This window comes from Gallinula chloropus (genome assembly GCF_964237585.1).
Source record: "Gallinula chloropus genome assembly, contig: HAP1_SCAFFOLD_178, whole genome shotgun sequence".
In the NCBI taxonomy this organism is placed as follows: domain Eukaryota; kingdom Metazoa; phylum Chordata; class Aves; order Gruiformes; family Rallidae; genus Gallinula; species Gallinula chloropus.
This window is the reverse complement of record NW_028168399.1, coordinates 249,793-273,000: the sequence shown is the minus strand read 5'-3', so window position 1 is coordinate 273,000 and position 23,208 is coordinate 249,793. Positions and strand designations below refer to the sequence as shown.

Below are 23,208 nucleotides of genomic sequence, written 5' to 3'. Positions count from 1 at the left end.
ACTGCCAAGACAAAAAGTTAAAACCGGTTCATATGACAGATGTGGTGGTATAGAAACTGTAAGTGATACTGCATGAAAAGAGACTGTAACTCAAGGAGGTCAAAAGAGTTGCTAGTGTATCACTGTATCTTTTTAGCCTACTTTGTACCTCTGCCAGGCAGGAACAAAATAAAGTGGCCAAAGGTAGTTCCAGTGTTTATGGGGTAACATTGAAGCCGTCCTCATGCCTATTACTGATGCAAGCCACTAAAAAGAATCTTTTCCAGAAAAGCAGAAGCCCCGACAAAAAAGGAGTCACTTACAGCCAATATATTCTCCGGTTGACTGATATCTTCACGCTGGTAAAAGGAATAAAGTCAGTCATTTAGTACTTAAAAACCACCTCATCACTGGACTTGAATGCAAGGTTTCTAAGAAAATAGATGTGAGAACAGTACCAGTTGCTGGAGAAATTTACTTAGATAAACTTTTAAGTCACCTAATCCAGGAACATATGAAGTGCTTTTTGATAAGAAACACTAATCCATTTAGCACATATGACTCACCACACATACCTAGAAGGCAAATTAACCTGACCATAAGGTAGTTCTTTCTGTGTAATGTTTCCAGAACCATTACACCTGAAGTTTCCGGCTATGACTTTTAATGAATAGACATTTCCTTTCTCTTGCTCAGCTTCCACATTTGAATGAAGAAGAAGTGACAGAGAAAGGACCAAGAAGTTGGCTTCATAAAATACTGACCTGTGACCAGAAACGGATCCAGAACTCTCTAGATAAGGGTTCCAAGTATTGAGGTTGTGTCATATCAACAGCTGTGATGAAGCGCATGGCCCCAAGGCTGCCTGGGATTTGTGTGGAGACAGAGAAGCACAGTGAAACAAGGCACAGGATTAGGGACAGATGTGGTCTGCACAAGTGCTATCCAAGAACAGTATGATCCTCTCTACAACAGTCCCCAAACAAAACATTAAAGTTTATATTGATTCAAAGTTCTCATTAAAGCCTATGTGGATTTCATGCTGTTAGCATTCATAAGCATACTCCTCCAGAAGTTCTTTTTATGGTTAAAAATACAGTTTTCATCTTGCTCACAGATTCAGGAAGAGGCTGTGGACAGCAAATTCATTTTCATCTTTACCATTAGGGATAGGGAAAACTTGAACTACAAGTGCTGCGACTGAAAGACACCAGCTAAGCTAAGTCTCTTACTTTTTCCAAGAATGCGTTGGAAGTCATCTTCTGCAATTTGTACAGGCACTTGGTAGTATTTTGCCATCCTTTTTATATCCTTCAGCAGGTATTCTGCACGCTTTGGCAACATTGCTGGGGGCTTGTTACCTTTCAGAAAAAGTTGAGATTTTCAAGCGTATTATAAATTATATTTTATAGAATTTTATACATTATATAATTATAAATATATTACCATTTATAAAACAAAATTACAATTCTATAAACAAAGCTGGGAAAATCCAGCTTTGCCTAAGGAAGAGTGTATTTTCCTACTGGCTTACTGAACATACACAGCTTTTCCAAATATAATGCTAGGACTTAAACAGGATTTATTTTGGGTTTTGCACAGATCTACCCTTTAAAGTTAGCAGAAGCAGTTTTAAACCAAGGTATAAATGTTCTAGCAGGGATTTCTAATGATTCAGACAAACGACTTCCAAGCAAAACAACTATTCATGCATGGATGAAAAAAGTAGAGACTTATTAATGTGATGATTTATGAGTCTTAGTGATGACTTCATTCTAACAAGGCCACAAGTACTAATTTTTGGCATGGTCAGGTGCTTCATGCTTGTTACAAATTGCAAGTGTTCCACAAAATTAATTCAGGTTTGAACTCAACACAAAACTTTTAGAAAAATATTCCATGCAGTAATTATTATAATTTAGAGCTGATTGACTTTGGCATAGACTGTATATGTGTTTTCAGTTTGCATGGCAAGCTTTTTTTGCATGGCAGGAGGGGGCTGCAGGGGTGGCTTCTGCAACAAGCTCCTAGAAGATTCCCCTAGGTACGACTGAGCCAGTAGCAGCCTGATCAAGGATGGACCCATCGCTGACCAAGGCTGAGCCCATCAGCAATGGTGGTAGCACCTCTGTGATACATTTAAGAAGGCAAAAAATCTCCAACACCTAGTGGCAGGTTTTTGTCTCCAGAGAAAGGATGTGAGAAACTTTGCAGGCACCCAGGTCAGTGAAGTAAGAGGGGGAGGAGGTACTCAGATGCCAGACCAGAGATTCCTCTGCAGCCTGTGGAGAAGACCATGGTGAAGCAGGCTGTCTGCCTGCTGCCCATGGAGGACGGTGGGAGAGATCCCACATGCAGCCCACTGAGGACCCCACGCTGGAGCAGGTGCAGACACATGAAGGAGGCTCTGACTCCATGGGAAGCCGGAGCTTGAGCAGGCTCCTAGCAGGACCTGCAGCCCATGGAAAGAAGAGCCCGTGCCAAAGCAGGTCTGCTTGTGACCCAATACGAGACCCACACTGGAGCAGTCTGGTCCTGAAGGTCTGCACCCTGTGGAAGTGACACCCGACTGGAGCAGTTTGTGAAGAACTGTAGCCTGTGGGAGGGATTCACTTTAGAGAAGTTTGTGGAGGACTGTCTCCTATGAGAGGGACTCCATGCTGAAGCAGGGGAAGAAGTCGTGAGAAGGAAGGAATGGCCAAGACAACCTGTGATGAACTGACTGCAAAACTCATCCCCCTTGTGCCACTGAGGGGAGGAGGCAGAAAAATAATGACTAAAGTTGAGGCCAGGAGGAAGGGAGGGGTGGGCACAGGTGTTTTAAGATTTGTTTTTTCCTTGTTCTTCTGCTCTGTTTTGACTGGGTAATAAATGAGATTATTTTTTTCTAAAGTTGTCTGTTTTGCCCATAATGATAATTGCTGAATGATTTCTCCCTGTCAACCCATGAGCCTTTTCTTGTATCTTCTCTCCCCTGTCCAGCTGAGGAAGGAGTGTGACAGAGTGGCATCTGACCTCCAGCCAGGGCAAACCCACCACAATGTGCCACAAACAATACAAGCATTAGGGGCTGTGTAGACATAGTCCCTGCGTGTGACTTCTTAGTCACTATTAAGCTCCACAATCCTGTCGTCAATTTGTTACTGGTGCCAGAACTTTGTTTGCAGTTGGCTCTGTGGGATCTACAGTCAGTAAGAGCCTGCCTGTAAGTGTCGTACTAGTGAAGAAGGATTTTCCCTACAGAGTTCATCTCCCTGTATTGCCTACCAGTTGCTTGCATTATGCCACCAAGGAAAGCTGGACGCAAGCGCAGCTCAATACTCCAGATGTGCTGGTACCGGCACAGTACCTGCAACATAAGAAAGCAGCAATGGGTTAAGAGTCAGAGGAGATGTCTGTCAAGCTGTATGCAACTAGGAGACAAGCTAAGGAGTGGAATAGACGCTGCAGATGAATCCTTTTCTTTGTGCTTGCCACAGTTCTAAAATCCTCTCCTGAGTGCTGCCAAAGAACTCTGATCTCAGAAAAACAGAAAGGACCATATTATATTATGACGGTACAGGACTAAGCAGGGATACATAAGGAAAAAAAATCAAGTACACGGCTTGTTAGACATGGAAACTATCCCTAAAAGCAAAATGTTCCCTCCCAAATAAGCACAGGCCACGCAGCCATTTGGCTGAGACACGCGCCCTTCCTTAGTGCCCCTGCTTTTCGACACATGAGGAAATAGCCCACACAAGCGAGCTAAAAATAAAAGCGGAATATGAGGCAGGGATAGTACTGCCTGCGGCCAAATGGGAAGGCACCGCGAGCTGGCTGGACGAGATGCCCTTGAACCGCTCCGGAAGGGGAGACAATGTAGGGGTCCGGCCAGCCCACACCTGCACATGCAGAGGACGGCTGCCGCGGCCGAGACCACGGGGAGACGGCAGGGCGTCCTGGGAACAGTCTCTGTCTTCCCCCCACTCCTCACCTCAAACCCCAACCAGGAGTATGGAGACACCACATCGTAAAAGAGCTCCACGAGCTTCCGTCCCATCCCGATTCCGTCCTGCTGCTCCGCCGCTACCCAATGCGCGCCAGCGGCGGCAGCACCTCCCCTGCGGCAGGAGAGGGGCGTGGGCCGCGAGTGCTTCCGCTTCCGTGGCCACAGTCCCGGTGTCACCCCGGCTTTGTATCCTCACTGGTTTGGGAGCAATTGGCTTCATAAAATAATAATACACTCGGTTATACAAGCAATGCAAACAGCTGCGGTACCTGTGGACCCAGAACCAGGGAAAGAGAAAACCCATTCCCTGATGAGAATAAACCCACGGAAGCGGAATTGCTCCCAAACCAGTGAGGATACAAAGCCGGGGTGACACCGGGACTGTGGCCACGGAAGCGGAAGCACTCGCGGCCCACGCCCCTCTCCTGCCGCAGGGGAGGTGCTGCCGCCGCTGGCGCGCATTGGGTAGCGGCGGAGCAGCAGGACGGAATCGGGATGGGACGGAAGCTCGTGGAGCTCTTTTACGATGTGGTGTCTCCATACTCCTGGTTGGGGTTTGAGGTGAGGAGTGGGGGGAAGACAGAGACTGTTCCCAGGACGCCCTGCCGTCTCCCCGTGGTCTCGGCCGCGGCAGCCGTCCTCTGCATGTGCAGGTGTGGGCTGGCCGGACCCCTACATTGTCTCCCCTTCCGGAGCGGTTCAAGGGCATCTCGTCCAGCCAGCTCGCGGTGCCTTCCCATTTGGCCGCAGGCAGTACTATCCCTGCCTCATATTCCGCTTTTATTTTTAGCTCGCTTGTGTGGGCTATTTCCTCATGTGTCGAAAAGCAGGGGCACTAAGGAAGGGCGCGTGTCTCAGCCAAATGGCTGCGTGGCCTGTGCTTATTTGGGAGGGAACATTTTGCTTTTAGGGATAGTTTCCATGTCTAACAAGCCGTGTACTTGATTTTTTTTCCTTATGTATCCCTGCTTAGTCCTGTACCGTCATAATATAATATGGTCCTTTCTGTTTTTCTGAGATCAGAGTTCTTTGGCAGCACTCAGGAGAGGATTTTAGAACTGTGGCAAGCACAAAGAAAAGGATTCATCTGCAGCGTCTATTCCACTCCTTAGCTTGTCTCCTAGTTGCATACAGCTTGACAGACATCTCCTCTGACTCTTAACCCATTGCTGCTTTCTTATGTTGCAGGTACTGTGCCGGTACCAGCACATCTGGAGTATTGAGCTGCGCTTGCGTCCAGCTTTCCTTGGTGGCATAATGCAAGCAACTGGTAGGCAATACAGGGAGATGAACTCTGTAGGGAAAATCCTTCTTCACTAGTACGACACTTACAGGCAGGCTCTTACTGACTGTAGATCCCACAGAGCCAACTGCAAACAAAGTTCTGGCACCAGTAACAAATTGACGACAGGATTGTGGAGCTTAATAGTGACTAAGAAGTCACACGCAGGGACTATGTCTACACAGCCCCTAATGCTTGTATTGTTTGTGGCACATTGTGGTGGGTTTGCCCTGGCTGGAGGTCAGATGCCACTCTGTCACACTCCTTCCTCAGCTGGACAGGGGAGAGAAGATACAAGAAAAGGCTCATGGGTTGACAGGGAGAAATCATTCAGCAATTATCATTATGGGCAAAACAGACAACTTTAGAAAAAAATAATCTCATTTATTACCCAGTCAAAACAGAGCAGAAGAACAAGGAAAAAACAAATCTTAAAACACCTGTGCCCACCCCTCCCTTCCTCCTGGCCTCAACTTTAGTCATTATTTTTCTGCCTCCTCCCCTCAGTGGCACAAGGGGGATGAGTTTTGCAGTCAGTTCATCACAGGTTGTCTTGGCCATTCCTTCCTTCTCACGACTTCTTCCCCTGCTTCAGCATGGAGTCCCTCTCATAGGAGACAGTCCTCCACAAACTTCTCTAAAGTGAATCCCTCCCACAGGCTACAGTTCTTCACAAACTGCTCCAGTCGGGTGTCACTTCCACAGGGTGCAGACCTTCAGGACCAGACTGCTCCAGTGTGGGTCTCGTATTGGGTCACAAGCAGACCTGCTTTGGCACGGGCTCTTCTTTCCATGGGCTGCAGGTCCTGCTAGGAGCCTGCTCAAGCTCCGGCTTCCCATGGAGTCAGAGCCTCCTTCATGTGTCTGCACCTGCTCCAGCGTGGGGTCCTCAGTGGGCTGCATGTGGGATCTCTCCCACCGTCCTCCATGGGCAGCAGGCAGACAGCCTGCTTCACCATGGTCTTCTCCACAGGCTGCAGAGGAATCTCTGGTCTGGCATCTGAGTACCTCCTCCCCCTCTTACTTCACTGACCTGGGTGCCTGCAAAGTTTCTCACATCCTTTCTCTGGAGACAAAAACCTGCCACTAGGTGTTGGAGATTTTTTGCCTTCTTAAATGTATCACAGAGGTGCTACCACCATTGCTGATGGGCTCAGCCTTGGTCAGCGATGGGTCCATCCTTGATCAGGCTGCTACTGGCTCAGTCGTACCTAGGGGAATCTTCTAGGAGCTTGTTGCAGAAGCCACCCCTGCAGCCCCCTCCTGCCATGCAAAAAAAGCTTGCCATGCAAACTGAAAACACATATACAGTCTATGCCAAAGTCAATCAGCTCTAAATTATAATAATTACTGCATGGAATATTTTTCTAAAAGTTTTGTGTTGAGTTCAAACCTGAATTAATTTTGTGGAACACTTGCAATTTGTAACAAGCATGAAGCACCTGACCATGCCAAAAATTAGTACTTGTGGCCTTGTTAGAATGAAGTCATCACTAAGACTCATAAATCATCACATTAATAAGTCTCTACTTTTTTCATCCATGCATGAATAGTTGTTTTGCTTGGAAGTCGTTTGTCTGAATCATTAGAAATCCCTGCTAGAACATTTATACCTTGGTTTAAAACTGCTTCTGCTAACTTTAAAGGGTAGATCTGTGCAAAACCCAAAATAAATCCTGTTTAAGTCCTAGCATTATATTTGGAAAAGCTGTGTATGTTCAGTAAGCCAGTAGGAAAATACACTCTTCCTTAGGCAAAGCTGGATTTTCCCAGCTTTGTTTATAGAATTGTAATTTTGTTTTATAAATGGTAATATATTTATAATTATATAATGTATAAAATTCTATAAAATATAATTTATAATACGCTTGAAAATCTCAACTTTTTCTGAAAGGTAACAAGCCCCCAGCAATGTTGCCAAAGCGTGCAGAATACCTGCTGAAGGATATAAAAAGGATGGCAAAATACTACCAAGTGCCTGTACAAATTGCAGAAGATGACTTCCAACGCATTCTTGGAAAAAGTAAGAGACTTAGCTTAGCTGGTGTCTTTCAGTCGCAGCACTTGTAGTTCAAGTTTTCCCTATCCCTAATGGTAAAGATGAAAATGAATTTGCTGTCCACAGCCTCTTCCTGAATCTGTGAGCAAGATGAAAACTGTATTTTTAACCATAAAAAGAACTTCTGGAGGAGTATGCTTATGAATGCTAACAGCATGAAATCCACATAGGCTTTAATGAGAACTTTGAATCAATATAAACTTTAATGTTTTGTTTGGGGACTGTTGTAGAGAGGATCATACTGTTCTTGGATAGCACTTGTGCAGACCACATCTGTCCCTAATCCTGTGCCTTGTTTCACTGTGCTTCTCTGTCTCCACACAAATCCCAGGCAGCCTTGGGGCCATGCGCTTCATCACAGCTGTTGATATGACACAACCTCAATACTTGGAACCCTTATCTAGAGAGTTCTGGATCCGTTTCTGGTCACAGGTCAGTATTTTATGAAGCCAACTTCTTGGTCCTTTCTCTGTCACTTCTTCTTCATTCAAATGTGGAAGCTGAGCAAGAGAAAGGAAATGTCTATTCATTAAAAGTCATAGCCGGAAACTTCAGGTGTAATGGTTCTGGAAACATTACACAGAAAGAACTACCTTATGGTCAGGTTAATTTGCCTTCTAGGTATGTGTGGTGAGTCATATGTGCTAAATGGATTAGTGTTTCTTATCAAAAAGCACTTCATATGTTCCTGGATTAGGTGACTTAAAAGTTTATCTAAGTAAATTTCTCCAGCAACTGGTACTGTTCTCACATCTATTTTCTTAGAAACCTTGCATTCAAGTCCAGTGATGAGGTGGTTTTTAAGTACTAAATGACTGACTTTATTCCTTTTACCAGCGTGAAGATATCAGTCAACCGGAGAATATATTGGCTGTAAGTGACTCCTTTTTTGTCGGGGCTTCTGCTTTTCTGGAAAAGATTCTTTTTAGTGGCTTGCATCAGTAATAGGCATGAGGACGGCTTCAATGTTACCCCATAAACACTGGAACTACCTTTGGCCACTTTATTTTGTTCCTGCCTGGCAGAGGTACAAAGTAGGCTAAAAAGATACAGTGATACACTAGCAACTCTTTTGACCTCCTTGAGTTACAGTCTCTTTTCATGCAGTATCACTTACAGTTTCTATACCACCACATCTGTCATATGAACCGGTTTTAACTTTTTGTCTTGGCAGTCTTGTACAGTAAGATTTTCCTTTTCAGAACACTTTTTTTTTTTATTTTTCAGTATGTTATCTGATAGTCATTGGATCAGAGGTTAAACCTTTTTTTTTTTTAATTTTTCCTTGTTTAGGAACTCCTGAAAAACGTTCAAATGTGGGGCTTGGAAGTTTAAAATATCCCTGCTACTTTGTATCTGAGAGTTGATAAATGACAAATTGGTTGGGAATATAGCAAGAAAATGTGCAGGAATTGGTTCAAGGATATTTTGTCTTTTTTTGGTAAAAGATCTTGAGTGATGTCACTGAAGATTAAACTGTAGACCATAGTAGGAATTAGAATATTTAGTATTAGGGTACTCTTAATCATATCCTCTTTTCAGGTTGCAGAACAGGCTGGGATATCATCAGAGGCCGCCCAGAAGCTACTTGAAATGATTTCATCCCCTGCAGTGAAGAACCGACTGAAAGAGTCAACAGAAGAAGCAATAAAATATGGGGTGAGATGCTTCCTGTGCTGTTTGGCATGACAGCTATGCATTCCTTCCCTATTAAGAGCACTGGAAAGCAAGAATCAATGAAGGTGATGATTAGAAAGCACTGTGTAGACTCTCTCTCTTAGTATGATAGAATACACTGAGTTGGAAGGAACCCACAGGGATCATCAAGTCCGACTCTTAGGTGGTCTTTGCTTGTTAAACACGTGAAAACTAACTCGTTGGTAGTTTATCACACTATCATCAAGGTTGACCCCTTCAGCTTATTCCTGCTGGACAGCAAGGATGAGGAGCTACAGGACCACTACTAAGAGACACCATTTATTGCTACTTGACATAAAACTGGATTTATCAGGTTGCTTTTTTTGCTCATCCAAAAGGGGCACACAGGCTCTGGAGAGTCTCTGACTTTCTGGTGGCTCCATTAGACTCATATTTAAGAAAGAAGGCTGCGAAAAGAAAGGGAGGAAAAAAAGTCAAAGTTTTTCCTTTTTATTCCTGAAGATTAATCATATGCCTGCAAAAATTCATCTTGTTGTAACATTCTCTGTTTCATCTCCATGGTGTCAATAGGCATTTGGGATGCCTGCTGTTGTGGCACATTTTAACGGGGAACCTCATCTCTTTTTTGGCTCTGACCGTTTAGAGCTGCTAGGCAGTGTTATAGGTGAGTGTACCTAATAACATCACTTCTGGTTTCATGCTTTCACCCTCTTTTAATTAATATGTAATACAGCTAAAGTAAAACACTCTTAATGTCTTTCAAACATTAAACAATGTTTAGTAGTTACCTCCTTTTCAAAAGAAAAGTAAGAACAGTCATCCTACTACTAAAATGCCAATCACTTCTATCTGTTAAAATTTAACTTTCTCTTTTTTTCTGGCTTGTCTTGCAGGTGAAAAATGGCTGGGACCAGTTCCATCAGTTCCAAGTCCCAAGATGTAAAAAGTCCTGGGAAAATATATGAGTGAAAATATACATATACATATACATGGCAAATTTTCAGTGATTATCTGATTTTATCCAATTTTATGGAGAGACAACTTTCTCCTCCTCAACATCTAACTTTACAGCTCAGTCTCCTCTCTAATTACACAGAAGTTCAAGGTTTGCCAGTATTACCAGTCTGGTGAGCTCTGTACCAATACAATTGTGCTTCTCTTTATGATTTAACGTTAAAGATTAAATGTTAAATGTTTAACTTCTATTTACAGATAAACCTTCTTTTCTGATTAATTCTTTCTCTTACTCCAAAAGCATAAGGATTAAATTGTGGCTTGTCCTTTAGGAACACACACACGCATACAGCCTAACAGAAGCTGGCTACATTCTCCTTTTATTTTAAGTCCAAGCTAGGACATAGACACTAGAAGCACAGGACAAAGTATTCATGCTTCCTTTTACTCTGCAGCATGGCAACTGGAGAGAAGAAGAAAAGGAAGAGGGACAATTCAAGCTGAAAAGTGAAGTCTGGGGAACCAATCAGATATTTAAAAAAGAACTGCCTCCTTCCTGGACAGTATTTTATATGCCTTGCTCTGCAGTGACTGACGCCTGAGTAGACCAACACACACACATGCATTCTCAGGCACCAGCCTTGCAGAGGGGTTTTACAGTACTGTTTTTGGAGGGCAGTGCTGAATACCACCTAAGTTTAGTTGGTAATTGAACCGGAGTCCACCTTAGCTTAGCTTCCTTAAGGATGGCCTATCCAAATGCTGCCTATCCAAAGGCGATTTCATTATGGCTATGAGGAACTTACCATCATTCGGTCTGCACAGGTAAAGACAGACAAACATTAAAATTTTTTACTCTCACCTCCGATCATGGTAGTTAGAAATTCTATACTGAAATATTTTGAATTGGGAGTAACAGACTTCAATTAATTTGATTTGTATGAGGCTTGATTTTTCAGTGATTTCTGGCATGCTCTGACGCATCAGTGAAGAAAGCAGAAGAGCTAGCAAGCAGCTGGAATTCCAGTTTCTGTCTCTGAACTTTAAGCTAAACCATATTCATGGTTGTTCACTTGAACAGCAAAACTTGGAAAAAAGTCTGTATCCTTCATGTTCTTACAGCTATAAGTGTTGTAGGAGGATCAGTTGTTCTCCCACCCACAGTTTTTCTTTCTTACACCTCTTTCAGTTCTTTAGGAAATATCCTGTAATTTGAGAACTCCTTCCTCCTTTCCCCAAGCACACTCTTTGAGCAAATCCAGCCTGGAATTTAAGAAAATTTTTGAGATAGAAGAGGCTACATTCATTCAGGAGTTAGAATGACAGGGGAGTCATGTATGTGATGTCATAGGTTTCTTTTTGTCTTTTGAAACCATGTTAAAGAAATTTACCATTTTCCCATTAAAACTTGCTAGTCTCCAATTTATGTTATCAAACGGATTTAGGCTGTGATAAAACTGAAGCAACACATTAAGCCTGATCACCTCACTGACCTGGAGCCACTGCCATAGGTAGTACTGTCTCAGAAATGAGTAAAATGCTCTTTTGTGGATGTAATGAACTCTGGTGAGCAGGTCAGGAGAATGCAAGGAACATCTTGGAGTAATTTCATGGTAAAAGCCAGGGTCTCATGAAACTTTGTCCTTTGAACCCGCCAGGCAGATTAAAACAAACCAGCCTTTGTGCCAAAGCTATGCTGATTTTGTTAAATGGACCAAATTAGATGGATCGTTTATAGAACTACAGAACGCCAGGGGTTGGAAGGGATCTTGAGAGATCATCTAGTCCAAACTCTCTGCCACAGCACGATTACGTAGGTCACACAGGAACATGTTCAGGTGGGTTTTGAATGTCTAGAGAAGGAGACTCCATGACCTCTCTGGGCAGTCTGTTCCAGCACTCTGTCACCCTCACAGTGAAAAAGTTTTTTCTTTACGTGTGTTGCAGTTTTGCGTAGCAATGTGTTGGTAGAGAAAGGGGGGCTGCAGAGATGGCTGCTGTAAGAAGCAGCTAGAAGCTCTCTGCAGGCCCCAGAGAGTAAACATCAGCCGATTCAAGGCCAGAGTTGCTGCTGACCAAGGCCGAGCCCTTCAGTGATGGTCACGGTGCCTCTGGGAATCACATTTAGGAGAAAAAAAAAGACCACAGGCAGGTGCATTTTGCCAGCAGAGAAGGGAGTGAGAAGATGTAAGAAGCTATGCGGACACCAAGGCCACAGAAGAAGGAGGGGCAGGGGTGCATGAGGCACTCTGGGTGCCAGAGAGAGAGATTCTCCTGTAGCCTGTGCACCGGGTGTCCCCTTGCAGCCCACGGAAAAGGATGGGGAGCAGAGACCATCTACAGCCAGTGAAGAGATTGACCCGTGCCACAGCAGGTTTGCCAGGGGACTTGTCACTGTGGGGGAACAGGCTGGAGCAGTCTGGGCCCAAACATCAGCACCCAATAGAAGGGAGCTGTGCTGAGGCACGTGGTGAGGAGATGACTCCCTGATAGAGACGACTCACACTGGAGAAGTTTGTGGAGGACTGTCTCCCGTGGGTGGGACCCCATGGTCCCCATGGGGGAAGGTGCTTTAAGACCTGGCCCGTACTTCTCAGTACCTGACTCTGGTTCACTGGGTGTCTAGTTGTAGTGTAATAAATGAATTTTCTTTATTCCACGTTGAGTCTGTTTTGCCCATGACACTAATTAGAGAGTGATCCCTCTCTGTCCTTATCTCAAATCCTAAGCCTCCCAATATATATTTTCTCCCCTTTTCAGCTGAAAAGGGTAGTGATACAGCGGCTTTAGTGGGTATCTGGCCTCTAGCCAGGGACAAACCATCGCAACGTGGAACTTCCTATGCTCCAGCTTGCATCCATTGCCCCTTGTCCTATCACTGGACATCACAAGGAAGAGCCTAGCTTCATCCTCCTGACACTCACCCTTTACATATTTATAGACATTGATGAGATGACCCCTCATTCTCCTTCAGGCTAAGAGACCCAGCAGCCTCAACCTATGTTATTTCCCATCATTCTCTATACCTTATACCTATATAGCCTTTATACCTTCTAGAAATCAGGGCAAAATTAAATGTTTGAGGATTTAGGTACTAAAATAGTACTTAATATCCACTGAGATTAACAAAATCCAAACTCGTTTTTTTCCTTGTGTTGCTTATTGCCTGTGATAACCATTAGTAACTGGTTACAACCTTTGCAATTATATCAGTGAGCATGCATATTGTTGCAATTCTGACTGCTTACCTACCAAAGGGTGCCTGTTGGGGAGGAGAACTTTGAGGAAGTTCTGCCTCTTTTTTCTTTTTTTTTTTTTTTTTCCTGTTATTTTATCTTTGGTATTAAATGGGACGCCTCTAATCTACTCTTTACTAATCCAATCAGTAATCCAATCACTAATCCAATCACTCTGTTCAAGATGCTAGGCCCAAAGGTTAGAGTGAGCATCAACAACGTTAAAGGTCCAGCAATGGTTGACAACAGTGTAGTTAACCAGGGAGAATGATTAAACCATGATTCATACCATCCTTGAGCATCCCTTTCCTTCTTGCGTTTTTGAGACCTTCCCGCAGTTTAGCCATCGTGTCTCGTACTACCCCTGATGTTCTGTAAGATCTCCCATTCTCAGAATGTTCCAACAGGAGTTTCTGAAGATGTTGGTGTGATTTGTTCAGGTTAGTTTCTGTGCGAAAGCAACAGAATATTTCCTGAGTCCACAGTCTTCTGTGGTCTCACCAGACCTTAATTAAGTATGGGTTTGAGACTGTGATACCCACCTGACTGTATCCTTTAAGGAACAAACACCAGCTAAGAAAGCAAGATAAGTGCTTTCTTTATCCGAACCTTTTAAATAATTCATCTTTCAGAAATTGAAATAAATAGTACAATATGGAAGTAATAAAAAGGCTAATCTGGTCATGACTGCCACACATTTTGGTACTTGGAAATTAAATAGGTTGTATTTTGTGACATTTATATATTTCTAGATACCTGCAGCCTTTCTAAAGTAAATCCAAACTATCTCTACTCTTCTGTTGCTTTGCAAGTTCTCTGTAACAGAAACCATTACATTGTCCGGTGCATTAGAATGGAACTTTGTATGTTGACAGCTGGATTTTCTTCCTGCAGGTAGCAGGCAGATCAGGCTGGTGAATGGAACAATTAGCTGTGCTGGGAGAGTAGAGCTTTATCATGATGGCATTTGAGGCACCATCTGCGATGATAACTGGGGTCTCTCAGATGCTAATGTTTGCAAACAGCTGGGATGTGGACATGCCATCAAGGCCTCTGAGTCTCCTCATTATGGCAAAGGCAAGGTAGCTAAAAGCTGAGCACTCCCTGAAAAAAATGGAGGATTTAAACTGTTGTGTCTTTTTTACTAGGCAAGGGGATAGCTGGTAAGCAGTAATAACTGCCAGCTATTTAGGAACACCTGGAAAAATTTTCTTCTATAAGATGATTGAAGACATAGCTATATACCAAACTACCAAGAGCCTCACATTCACATCATTTACAAGGAAGCATGCTGCTTAGCTGTCAAGCCAGAAAAGATAGTGGGGACTTTGAGCAGAGAGACTCTCAGTGATGCAAGAAAGACTGGACTATGAACTCTAGGGAACAAACTTGGAGGTTTGTTCCCCTTTATTACAGACCTCACCAAGAGGTCCATTCCCTGTTGCCATGTCTGGAAAAGCTGTGAAACTCACATAGAGAAGTAGGTTACATCAATCCTAGGCTGAAAGCAAACAAGCAAGCACAAAGTTAGGCAAAAAGTTCACAAAATAAGCAAACCAGAGTGGTTCAGTAGAACAATGAAAGGAAGCAGAGGGTAAGTGCAGAGAAATCTGAACAAAGCTGAACAAATGAAACTGAACGATGAAAGAAAAAGAGAATGAAACAGCATAGGTTAGGGCAGAGAGAGATGTCTCAATGGAAAATGCTGTTCTCCGAGAAGGAGCAGGCAACCAGGAACTTGGATCAAACAGGCCAGAGCTGGCCACAGAAGATCAGTGGGGGAAGAAGGTATAGGATTAACTGTACTGTGAAACCATACGGTACTTCCTGCATTCTTTCCATGAGAACAGGTATGGCCCTGGGGCCTGCCTCCATCTTGAACCATGGGCCGAGCGCGCTTTATGTCCACTACCTGTGCTCCTCTGCCAGCGTGCACTGAGACAGTCCTCCAGTGGTGACCTCATATGTGACATAGAATGGAGACCTGCAGAACAAGGCAGTTCTCCTGAAAGCACCTTCTTGCCCTTTCAACTCTCAGCCTCCTAAATGAAGTCTGTCTCTAGGACAGATAGGACTCTGCATCTCTAGGCAAGTGAGAAGAAAACATTTTATTAAAGCACTTACTGGATTACAGTGCTGAGCATCTGCTTTGCTGCCTTTTCCTTTTCCAGTGGAGCCAGCAACACTGCTGGAAGGAAGCAACCTACTTCCTAGAAGGGAATCAAGCACAGAACAACAAAGAAATAATCAAGAGGCTATGCCAAGAGCTGCACACAAGAGCTTTACCCCAAACTTTCACAGATCTGTAGTTCATTTGTAAACAAGAGTGAAAGGAATGTGTCTAAACCCAATGTGACTTAATATTACCTTGACCTATTTTTCATGCCTGTTTGAAAAAACAAAGAAGATGACTACTAATTAAAAAAGTCATTTGCCACTCATTCCAGATCATATTTCAATGCCACATCTGTTCTAACCATAGCTTCTTTGCTAAAGAAGCTATATCTATAGCTATTTAATGAGTAATGGAGGCATTCTGCAAGTTCCCAAATGTTTCCCACAGTCCCTTTTTCCATTTCCGTTATCAGTTTACACAAAAGACAGTTTAAACAATACAGCAGATTGCAGTAGGTGACAGTGTCATGCAGTTAAGCTAAGAAATGCCATTCTGAATACATCTGTGCAATCCAAATGCCTTATCCTTAAGAATACACTTTGTGAAGCAGAGCCTTATCTTAGACGCTCTGTGTTTTTCTTCCTTCTCTCTTCTGCTCCCTCCCTTAAAGATTGCCACACCTCCTCTCAGGGTTTAAGGAATTTTCCTATCATCACTTCAACACCATAGCAAAAACAGGGGTGAAATAGTCTAACCTCACTGCAGTAAGCAGGGACACCTTTAACTAGATCAGGTTGCTGAAAGACCCATCCAACCTGGCCTTGAACACTGCCAGGGATAGGGCCTCCACCAAATTTCTGTGCAACCTGTTCCAGTGACTCACCACCCTCATACAGAAGAACTTCCTAATGTCTAGTCTAAACCTACCCGGCTCTAGTTTAAAACCACAGCCACTTGTCCTGTCACTACATGACCTTACAAACAGTGCTTCCTGTAGGTCCTTTACAGGCACTAGAAGGCCACTATAAGGTCTCCCCGACCCTTCTCTTCTCCAGACTTGAACAAGCCCAACTCTTTCAGCTTCTCTTTGTAGAAGAGGTGTTCCATCCCTCTGCTCATCCTCATGGTTCTCCTCTGGACCTGCTCCAGGAGGTCCATGTCCTTGTGCTGAGAGTTTCAGAGCTGGACACTGTATTCCAGGTGGGGTCTCATCAGAGCAGAGGGGGAGAATCACCTCTCTAGATCTGCTGGCTTTTGATGCAACCCAGGACGCGACTAGCTTCCGGGCTGCAAGAGCACATTGCTGGCACATATCCAGCTTTTCATCTATCAGTACCCCCAAGTCTTTTTCCATAGGGCGGCTCTCTATCACATTATCCCCCAGCCTGTACTCATAAAAAGCACTGTCCCATAAAATAGCTGTATTGCAACAGTAAATTTGTATTGCAACTTATTGGAATCAGAGGAAAATTAAAAGAATTTCAATTAAAGAGTTGGTATCAGTGTGGAATATGCTAAGGGGACAGAAGGAGCAAATTAATTACTTTGATGGCATGCCTATCCATCATTCAATTAGGAAAGTTAAGAAAGCTGTAAAATTCAGATAATGAGGGATTCCTGCAATAAGACGGCAGGCCAAGATCCTCACATGAACATTTTTTCTTTTTGAACTATACATGATCCTACCAGTATTTTCTAGGTAACAGGTGAGATACAATGGTGTTCTGGCAGTTTTTCAAAGGTAGACTATCCATTTTCCCAGTTTCATGACGCAATTTAAAACTCTTGAATTTTAAAAACAAAATTGGCAAATCATTGCCATTGTTACTTAATTGTGGCTGTAAACATCTATTTGCAATAGCTGGGTTTTTCTCCATTTTGTATATATCCCAGCTACGGTACTCTGAAATGTAATTATTATGCCCATTTGTTGGTAAAGATTAATAGACCAAGTAACTGAATAAAACCACATCTAAAACAACTATGCAGATGCACTAACTTAGAAGAAAATTTTAAGGAGAGTTAAAGCTGAATTTATATCGTAGCCATGAGGCTAGAGGGAAAGTCACCTCTGCCTCATGTGATATGCACTATTCATATAAATGATAAGATATGTTAATGCTTTAAAGGCAGCTTAGAAAAACAGTTTTGGCAGTGACAGTTCTCTATGTCTATCTAGCTCTGGCAGCGTAATCGCCACAGCCTGCTGCCAATTATTTTTTTCTTGTCTGTTCTTTTATCTCACAATTTGAATGCCAAATTGGAGAATCCAGGAACATGTACAAGGGTTAGGAATTCTAGATCCAGACTTAAAGTGGGTACCCAAAACGTCTTCATAAAAAAATCAGTTCTGCCTGATTTTACACACTACATTAATTGTGGCTGTTATTGGAGAACTCACTGAAGGGGAAAACTAAAACACCTAGATGCCTCTCTGTCCCCCAAGGTGTTTTCTTTGTTTTCAGTTTAGTTTAACTGTAGCATTTCTTCAGTTTAGTATGCTTGACTATCTATGGTTTTTCCCTGTTGCTTAGATTAAACCCAAATTACACAAACACCTTATCACAGAATGATAGGGGTTGGAAGGGGCCTCTGGAGACCACTGTCCTGGTTCTGGCCCGGCCAAGGCAGGTGGTATGTGCTCACGATGGTAGAAGCAACCACTGACTGGCTAGAAACTTATCCTGCGCCCTGTTCCAATGCCCAGAACACCATCCTGGGCCTTGAGAAGCAAGTCCTCGGGTGACATGGAACTTCAGAAAGAATCAAGTCGGACAACGGAACCCATTTCCATAATAATTTCATAGACACTTGGGTCAGATCTGGATGGATGATGTGAACTGCACTGGGACTGAAGCCAGTATCTGGGCATGTCCCTCCAGGGCATGGGGCCACCTTAACTGCCAACACAACGAGGATGCAGGAGTCCTGTGCTCAGATCTGTTCACAGAATCCTTTTCTCACCCTGAGAGTTGAAACGGGAGAGTTACATGAAGAAAAAGCAGAGAGTAGTGGCAACTTTTTGGGATGAACAGCCTCTTACCGTCTCTTGACTAGAAGAATAGTTGATCAACACATCCTCATGGTCCCACCATGAAGCAAAGGGTTTAGAGAAGTCCTTATTTTGTATTAGCACATGTGTGGTGGTGGTGGGTGTGAGTGGGTGAGGTTTTCCATAAAGGTTTCCACACAAGGGGCTGTGGTTTTTCCTTATGTAGAGCAATGTCTCAGCTACCATGTGCCCATTACAGAAAGTTACGGCTGGCCCTGAAGGCAGTGGGAACAGCATCAACCAATGGGAAGAGCTAATGTTGGAACTGCTCCTGGATATTAAAGTGGCTGCTTCAAGAGAAAGGAGAACTGAAATGGAAAAAGCCACTGCTGGGGATTTGGCTGGAGACCTTGTTGTCCAAAAAGTGGAATTGTTATATTGGTGTGGAATAAATTCACTCTCACACACAAACAAACTGGGCAGATGTTGCTTTTTTTAGGGCCTGGGTGCTTGTGGATTTCCACAAATCAAGCACACCCAAAGCCAGTGCTTTCATTGTATTTATATAAAACTGTTACAAGGTAATACACTTTCACATACAATGATTGGCTAGTAATTTACATGCAATTTTAATAATTGCTATGTCAACGTCTTCAACCACTGCACCTGTGTGGAGGAAGGTTCTTCATCTGGGCAAGGTGGGTGTGTTCTTGACCTGTGGTGTATTTTTTTAGTGTTATAATGGAGACAGTTCATTTAGGGATGTCTGTGTGTAGAGATACCATGCTTTGACATTTCTGGTGTTCCAGGTCAGTTCATTTACAGGTGATACTTTAAACAGTTCCCTTTGATCCCTTTCTTAGCAACCAACTAGCAACTATCTACAGACATCCTTAACTATGGAGCCATTTTAAGACAGAACCATGTTAACTTTTTGTGATAGATATCAAAATGTAGAGCCATGAACTTGTCCAAGGAGTACAAAAGGAAAACTGGACTCAATTGTGTGATATGTGGATCAATCAAAGCCTACAAGAGTTGAAATCTTAAAGAAAGTGGTCTCTGCTTTCTGAAAAACAGCGTTTACTTACTCAGTGGTCTATGAAAAAAACCCCAATGGGATGTGTTATAAATAGAAAAAAGTAATTTTTCTTTACCTCATAATCTGCATTTTTGTTCAGGTGTTTTGCAGGGACAAAATCTAAATTTTGTAATAAACCTATGTTCATTTTGGTACGGTGTTAACTCATATAATGTGGTTCCCAGAATGAGAGGTAGCCTTTTATTGTATGTGCACATTGTAACAATGTCAGTACCTGTTATCTGAAACTAATGTTAGAGTTCATAAAAACATATTTTGTGATTTTGATGACGGTAAAGTAGTGTTTAAAATAGATGTGCGTACAAAAACTTTTAAAATAACTATTTCACAGACTGAGGAGCAAAATGTATTGGCCAGGGCTTCTGTCACCTCAAGATGCAGAATTAGGCCCCTCTAATTCCATTCTTTATATCTTTGCTTCTAGAGTTCCTGGCTCTGTGACTAGTGAATGGTAATGGCTGTTCTGGACAGCTAGAAGTTTTCTACAATGGGACATGGGGGAGCATTTGCTCCAATCATATGTCTCATCTCACTGCAATAACTGTATGCAAACACCTGAACTGTGGAGATGATGGGGAAATTGCAAGAGACTTCAAATATGGCAGAGGTTCTGGGCCCACATGGCTGGTCCACGTTGACCGTACTGAACAACATAGTGCTCTCTGGCAATGTCAGTCAGAGCCCTGGGATCCTCAGTCATATGATAACCGAGCAGATGAGGCCCATATTTCTTGCATGGGTAATTAGAAATATCTACAGGACTGCACAGATGTATACATAAAGTATACATAATGTATGCATTATTTGGGCAGTGTAGTAATTATTTCAGAGTAGCAATTATTTCATGTTTGTTTCTTATCTGTATACATATATAATTTCTAGTTTCATGCAAATGGCGCAAACACTTTTGCTGGTCTACATTCCTGAAGTAAATGGGTGAAGTAAAATAATGTGTCACCAAGAGCAGTTATCCAGTGGAAATGCCAAATAAGTCCCTGAAAGGATGGTGCCAGTGCATATATATTTAAAGCAAAAATCTATGATTCACAGTCTGTGAGATCAGACTTCTTGAGAAGTCTAGAGACATGTATGTGTTTCTACATGTATGGAGGCATATTGCTGCATATACGCAGGCAGACACGTGCATATACATAGCTATGGGCAAGTGTATGAATTAATTCCATTCTAAAGGCTCATTTCTAATGCCTGCTCTTAAGACAGTGTTTACTACCTGTGCATTCCTGAAGAATTCTAGATGGTATTCAGATCTCCTGAAAGCAATTGCAGCTGCCTCACACAAGAAGAAAGAATGCACGGTCACCAGGAAAATCAATTCATAGAAATAGCCAACCAAGCACTAAACAGACCATAAAAATTTTATAGGCAAAAAATAAATTAATTTATAGGTATTTTATTGTACCCTCACTCTTTTCAGAGAATAATAAAATTATTTACATCAGCATTTAAATTCTGCAGGAAGAGGAAACATCTCCAGCCATGTTTGCTGAGTGTCCAAACTCTGCAAGTTGTTCACGTATGTCTACCTCTTTATTTCTCCTCATTGGTCCCTACAGGCCTTCCTGCTGTTTTAGCAATACAGATGGCTTCTGTGCTTTGCAGACAGGGAGAAGGTGCGAGTCATAGGAGGAGAAGATGGATGTTCAGGCAGAGTGGAGATTTGGCAGCAAGGTTCTTGGGGAACAGTCTGTGATAATTCCTGGGACATGGTGGATGCTGATGTTGTATGCAGACAACTGGGTTGTGGACCTGCTGTGTCTGCTCTCCATGAAGCTGCCTTTGGGGAAGGGACTGGCCCCATCTGGTTGGAGAAGGTGCTCTGTAAAGGCACAGAGCTGTCTCTTTGGGACTGTCCTGTCAATCCCTTGTTCAGCAAAAACTATGCCCATATGAAAGATGCTGCTGTGAATTGTTCCAGTTAGTGATTTGTCCTTTTGTTCAGGGATCTGGGAAAGAGTGGGATAGAAGAGCATTATGTCAGTTGTACATGCCAGCAACTAGTTCCGTAATAATTTTGACAGCAAGAAACTCACAAATGAAGTGCGGATGTCATACTTCATTTTCCTTATTTGCTTCTTCCTTAACTTGGACCTCCCTCCCTTTTTCAGGTATGACAAAACCAGCAGCACCACCCACTGGAGCAGGTAAAGCATTCTTCTCTTTCCTTTCTCCCATCAATTGAGGGCCTAGTGTCCCTGATACTGTACAGCAGATCAATCAGCTCATCAGAAGCATCTCCCACAGGCTTTTGTAAAGGACAGCTGAGTGGCACTGTCCCCAGCTGCTGAATTAATAGTTGCTTGACCAGAACCTACCACTGGGCAACAGGTGACCTGCCTCACTCATCCTGCTAGCATAGGCAGAGCAGGAGACTACAGAGCAGCTGCACTTTGGGTCACCTGATTTTCTACCAGTTACTATTTCATTTCCATTCAGATCCTGCCTGCTCTACCACAAGAGAGAGCATGAGAATTTCAATGCCTGTCATTCTTTGCATTATCCTGGGGGTCCTTCTCTGCCTGGCCCTTGCCATTCTTGCTGGACAGATACGAAGCACCAGGGCACAACAGAGAGGTGAGTCACTCACAACTGCCTCTTTGTTGTAACTAGTGACAGTTTAATTGGCTGTGGAGGCTGGGGTGAGGTGGGGACGGTGACTGAAATTAATGGCATCTGCTGCCATACATTTTCATCACCTGGCACTGAAAGAGCTAGTGCTTATCTTTGGTCAGCACCTTTCAGTGGCTTTTTGGTACCAACAAGGCCATGCCTTGTGTCAACTCTCTTTTGCATGATACCCCAGCCTGATCAGGAGCAGAGACTCAGTGATCATTGTCTTTTACTTTCAGGCTACAGACTATCCTATGACTCCTTCTCTGAGGCTGTCTATGAAGAGATCAACTATAACCTGATGAGGGAAAAACAGGGGATGACTGGCCTCTCAGGTCTGTTCATCTCTTGTCAAGGGAATATAACTGAGGTTAATCACCCCTGGTGGCTCAGATCCCAATCTGTACTTTGCAGTTCCTAAATTTATTGGAAAATAGAAAAGTCCTAGCTTGGAGGGTGGTGGTGGGGTGTCCCTGCATACTGGAGTTTGCCAATTACTCTCCTAGGGACTGTTCAATTTGTGGTATCCTCAGTGAAACCAGAAAACACAGATCAGAATAGTTAAACAAACCCCAACAAAAATGGCTTTTTCTGTCATTATTTAAAGCAGGAAGAAATAAAAGATAATATGTATCTTCCATGAACTACAAGTTTCTGTAGGCTTCTCCCTGACAACTATCTTTCTACCATTGTGGTTTGATTCCCCTATGAGCTATGAGAGATTTTAAGGGGCCGCTGAAGGATTACTCACTGCCCAAGAAGTACTAAGTGCCCAAGACTCAGTTTGACATGGGTGGGATTTTTGTAACCTACTCTTTTCCTCATGTTGCAGCTTTAGCAGCTAAGAAGAGTTTATCCTACTATAACACATTTTCTCACATGCCTGGATTCTTTTTTAGAGCGTTCAAAAACAAGGGCACAAGTTTATCGTGGGAATAGTGATGAAGAAAATGGTCCTCAAGGTTCTTGTCTCTTTTTCTAGAAAGAAAGAGACCCAAAATCAATGCATCTTTTACTCTCCAAAGCGTTATTTTGATCAAAACTTTCTTCTTGAAGCACTTCATGTCCACAAGTGATATTTTGATGCAACACAAAAATTTCTGTTTAACTCCTTTGGTAGAAGAATGTCATACCATCTTGCATACAAGTGCTAGTCTTGTCTTCTGTATGAGAAGTTGAAAACAAACATTTGCTGGTAGTATTCACACTT

At 43.0% G+C, this 23,208-nt stretch overlaps 3 protein-coding genes and 1 long non-coding RNA gene across 6 annotated transcripts; 3 read left to right on the top strand and 1 right to left on the bottom strand.

Moving 5' to 3' along the window:
* Positions 1-29: 29 nt before the first annotated feature.
* On the bottom strand, positions 30-4,187 carry LOC311204526 (glutathione S-transferase kappa 1-like). Its single transcript, XM_084280939.1, has 5 exons — positions 3,956-4,187; positions 3,247-3,328; positions 1,212-1,340; positions 744-844; positions 30-338 (listed from the first exon to the last, which is right to left on the bottom strand). Exons 1-5 carry the CDS (start codon positions 4,019-4,021, stop codon positions 231-233), a joined length of 486 nt encoding a protein of 161 aa, XP_084137065.1. The 5' UTR covers positions 4,022-4,187; the 3' UTR covers positions 30-230.
* A 213-nt stretch (positions 4,188-4,400) lies between these two features.
* Positions 4,401-10,175, top strand: LOC311204524 (glutathione S-transferase kappa 1-like). Of its 3 annotated transcripts, XM_084280936.1 has the most exons (8): positions 4,401-4,531; positions 5,159-5,240; positions 7,147-7,275; positions 7,643-7,743; positions 8,149-8,184; positions 8,854-8,970; positions 9,541-9,634; positions 9,864-10,175. In XM_084280936.1, the coding sequence occupies exons 1-8, from the start codon at positions 4,466-4,468 to the stop codon at positions 9,911-9,913; spliced, it is 675 nt and encodes a 224-aa protein (XP_084137062.1). In that variant the 5' UTR covers positions 4,401-4,465; the 3' UTR covers positions 9,914-10,175. The 3 variants fall into 3 exon arrangements, with proteins under 3 accessions (XP_084137062.1, XP_084137064.1, XP_084137063.1); XM_084280938.1 differs by lacking the exon at positions 7,147-7,275; XM_084280937.1 differs by lacking the exon at positions 8,149-8,184.
* A 200-nt stretch (positions 10,176-10,375) lies between these two features.
* Positions 10,376-12,583, top strand: LOC311204525. The gene is made up of 2 exons (XR_014618066.1): positions 10,376-11,025; positions 11,872-12,583. It is a non-coding gene; the product is annotated as an uncharacterized lncRNA (long non-coding RNA).
* Positions 12,584-13,527: 944 nt separating this feature from the next.
* LOC311204528 (antigen WC1.1-like) lies at positions 13,528-22,333 on the top strand (the record flags this gene model as incomplete). The annotated part of the gene is given in 10 exon segments (XM_084280940.1): positions 13,528-13,604; positions 14,059-14,128; positions 14,132-14,242; positions 18,097-18,214; positions 19,795-19,808; positions 19,812-20,114; positions 20,847-20,904; positions 20,991-21,305; positions 21,497-21,532; positions 22,238-22,333. Coding segments are annotated over 10 exon segments (1,198 nt in total), but the record flags the coding sequence as incomplete, so codon positions are not given.
* Positions 22,334-23,208: the final 875 nt, after the last annotated feature.